This window comes from Vicia villosa, unplaced genomic scaffold (genome assembly GCF_029867415.1).
Source record: "Vicia villosa cultivar HV-30 ecotype Madison, WI unplaced genomic scaffold, Vvil1.0 ctg.000113F_1_1, whole genome shotgun sequence".
NCBI lineage: Eukaryota > Viridiplantae > Streptophyta > Magnoliopsida > Fabales > Fabaceae > Vicia > Vicia villosa.
Genome location: NW_026705021.1, coordinates 460,761 through 464,373, shown reverse-complemented (window position 1 = coordinate 464,373; position 3,613 = coordinate 460,761). Strand labels below are relative to the sequence as shown.

Genomic DNA, 3,613 nt, shown 5'->3' with positions numbered 1-3,613 from the left:
TTGATGAATTTCTTTGAATTTCTTTGGTCAAATGACTTTAATATCCATATATTGATGATATTGATCCTTGAAAGTCATGGTTTGACCAAAAATCTCAAAAGTCAATGGTGATCCCATACAGTTGACTTTTTCCAAATAAAGTGAGATTTTGGTCTTTTGTGTAGAAACAAGATCTTCTCCTTAAATGAATGATGTAAAGGGATTATATTGAGGTAATAGAGACTCTTGGATCATGTCTTGAGTTTTAGATCCATGCCCTGATTAAAAGTCAACTATCTTGGGGAATTAGGTCAAAAACCCTAATTGTCGACCAGAGGACAATGATGACTGTAGACTTTGAATTGAGGTGTAATGTCCAGTGGATCTTGTCATATGAGTTATTTGAAGATGATTGATGTCTTTGAATGGTCCCCTAGGGCTTTTTAGGGTTTCCCAAAAGTGTTCCCTGATTTTAGTCCTTGATAAGGCTCCAAACCCTGGTCTGTTGATCTGAGTAATTATGTACTTAGATGACTGGGTGTCTAATCAATCATAGGTGAAATAATGAAGCTCTTGAGTCTCATGATTGTGTTAGAGACTAATCCTCCTATTGATTGATCCTTTGCCTGAGTTTTCTTGTCTTTGAACACCCTCGATTGAATGTCAGACTGCTCTGGGTACTTACTTTGACTTGATGAAAATCCTGAAGATATGTCATCTCAGGGGGGTCAAAAATTAGGGTATGACACAAGGAGGTAACCAATAGACAGGAAAAAGATTAGTGTAATAGACTATAACAAGCCTAAAGATAAGTAATTTTAAAAAAGCATTCAAAAATATAATCTAACAAAGCAACGATCCAATAAACTCTATGATTTCAACCTACTTGATTATCTAAACTAGCCACAGATCAATGGTAGCTCATAAAATCAAAGCAGAACATAGTTCAACAATGATTCAACATTACATAAATGCAAGAGATTAATATATAAACAAACACCACATAAAATCGCAGTTGGAAAAGGAATTATCTTTTGGAGAAATTGCTGTCAGAGGTAACAGTGATCTTGGATTTCTCCCTGGTAACGGTGACAGAATCACCAAGTGCGCCGGCTTTGCCACCGACCTTGATCCTCTCTTGAAGAAACTTCTCAAGGGAAGCAATGTCCATGATCTTGTCTTCAACTGGCTTAGCACAGTCAATGGAGAAGGTGGCACCTTTCTTCTTTTCCTTGGCACCAGCTGCATTAGCTTGACTCATTTTTCCTTCTCTTATTGGTCATCGACTCAATGGGTTTTCAATTCCCTAGTTTCTATTCTACCCTGATTCTCGTGAAGAACCTAACTTTGATATTTTCAATCCTACACCTTCCATCATCTTGTAACACTTTTGACAACTACACCGAATAGAAAAATGAAATGTAACTTTAATTTTCGCCAGCAAACAAGTTATTGAAGAAATGCCAAATAATTAAAAAGCTCAACCTTGAGAACAAATCAAGGTAGCAATAACCCAAGAGTTCACTTGAAGTTAAGTCAAATACTGAAAATACACGAACATCGCAATGCCAAACTTCGGCTCCCACAATTTCTTCAAACCTAAAACCTTTCCAGAAAGTAACAAGAATGACGATCAACGTGTATTCTCTCACATACAATTAAAACTTACTGCAAAATTATAAAAGCAGAATATCAGCAACAACAACAACAATAGAAGCAGCAGCAGCATAGTTAGAACTGAAGACAGTGGGAAGAAAGGCAGTGTGGATGGAAAAACTGTGAGAGCAGAACACACACATTATATCCACCTCAATATAAAGAACCTACTCAAAATAGTTTCACATTTCTACGTTGTTTTACATTACATGAATGAAAGTATAATAACAGTACGGCACAAAATTTCTATAAAATCTATGATACAAAATGTCAAAATAATAATATAATAATATGGATACATAACAGATAACATGAAAGGATATTAAATTGTTCAGCCTGACAACAAAACTAAATAGTCAAAGTTCATTCAGATAAACAAACATACCTCCCCTCCCATTTTCAAATTAATATGAGAGGTCTTCTTCACTCTCATCCTCTGTATCTTCATTTTCATTGTCATTTTGGGGAATGTCCTCTATATTAATTATAACTCCAATGATATCATCACTATCATCAGCTTCTGGTCTAATCAAATCATCATCATTTATCTCTTCCAAGACTTGCTCATGCCCTTTATCTATGTCATTGGATTGAGCATCACCCAAATCATATACATCTCTAACTTTAGCGTGCACAATGACTAACCAATCATTTTGTGTTTTATTCTCCACATAGAATACTTTCTTAGCTTGAGAAGCAAAAATAAATGGGTCATCACATATATCATTTCCTGTATGTTGCAAGTAATTAAAATTTACTAATGTCAAACCCAAATCATCAATATTGCATCCCTTATTTATGTCAACCCAATCACACTTGAAAAGTACAATTTTATATTTTCCTGCATAATCCAATTGAATTATATCTATCAATGCACCATAGTAGTTTATTTCTCCTTCCTTAGGGTGTTTGTCTCGTGTACTGGCATAACTTTTGGTCTTAACAGTAACACTTATTCCACTATTTTGAGTCTTTAAGCACCTTTCCCGCTTCTTTGTATGAAATCTAACCCCATTAACAATATAGCCACTATAGTTTCTCACTACTTCTAATGGCCCCCGTGCTAACCATTTGATTTCATCTGTGACCATAGTACTTCCTTGTTCTTCCAATCGTGCTACCTAATACAATTAATGTTAAAATGATCATGAAAAACAATAAAATGTTGATAATGGAAAAAACTTTGGAAAACTTACTCTTTCGCGAAACCAATCAGAAAAAGTTCGACTATGAATTTTTTCAATATCATATGGTGATAGCCGACGATTTCGATTACGTCTCTTGATAAAGTCAATGTGTTCTCTAAGAAAAATACCAAACTAAAATTAGAGACATTAAACTTCAAAAAGAGTATAAAACAAAACATTTTTACCTTTGAAAGGGGTCAACATTAGTGTTGTTGAAAAGCACATATCTCCAAGTGCTCCAAATTATGCTCACTAAGCACTTTACCACATAGTTCTTTAAAGAAATGACAAAGATCACTTATCACTTTACTCACGTTGTTGGGCAAACAACCTTTCATAGCAATAGGAAGAAACTCTTGCATTAAGAGATGACAATCATAACTTTTGAGACCAAATATCTTGCGTTGTTTCACTTGCACACATCTTGGAATACTAGAAACACATTCATCAGAAGATTTCATATTCTAGGCAAATACTTTCTACCATTGCTTTGATGGATCCTTGGATGTAGCTGACTTCTTATGTTCATGTCTATAAGGTCATAACGAGCCTTATCATTATCCTTTGAATTTCTTTCTAAATTTAATAATGTACCAACAATGTTATCACAAACATTTTTTTCAATATGCATCACATCAAGATTATGACGAAGAACATTATATTTCCAATATGGCAATGTGAAAAAAATGCTTTTCTTTTTCCATGGGGACAACATCCCATTTTCATGACTTTCCAATTGTCTCAGAGCAATATTTCCATTGGGTACCTCAGGAGGAGCTCTAAACTCTTGG

At 34.6% G+C, this 3,613-nt stretch overlaps 1 protein-coding gene across 1 annotated transcript; it reads right to left on the bottom strand.

Annotated features, from left to right (window-relative positions):
- Positions 1-2,026: 2,026 nt before the first annotated feature.
- LOC131624267 (uncharacterized) lies at positions 2,027-3,283 on the bottom strand. Its single transcript, XM_058895215.1, has 3 exons — positions 3,137-3,283; positions 2,832-2,954; positions 2,027-2,756 (listed from the first exon to the last, which is right to left on the bottom strand). The coding sequence occupies exons 1-3, from the start codon at positions 3,281-3,283 to the stop codon at positions 2,040-2,042; spliced, it is 987 nt and encodes a 328-aa protein (XP_058751198.1). The 3' UTR covers positions 2,027-2,039.
- Positions 3,284-3,613: the final 330 nt, after the last annotated feature.

Bases quoted from the DNA above. Each gene is read 5' to 3' on its own strand.
- LOC131624267 (XM_058895215.1), bottom strand. From the start codon at position 3,283: ATGAAATCTTCTGATGAATGTGTTTCTAGTATTCCAAGATGTGTGCAA. The intron at 2,955-3,136 runs GTGAGTAAAGTG...CTCTAATTTTAG, and splicing joins AAGGTTGTTTGCCCAACAAC to TTTGGTATTTTTCTTAGAGA. The intron at 2,757-2,831 runs GTAAGTTTTCCA...TAATTGTATTAG, and splicing joins CTGATTGGTTTCGCGAAAGA to GTAGCACGATTGGAAGAACA.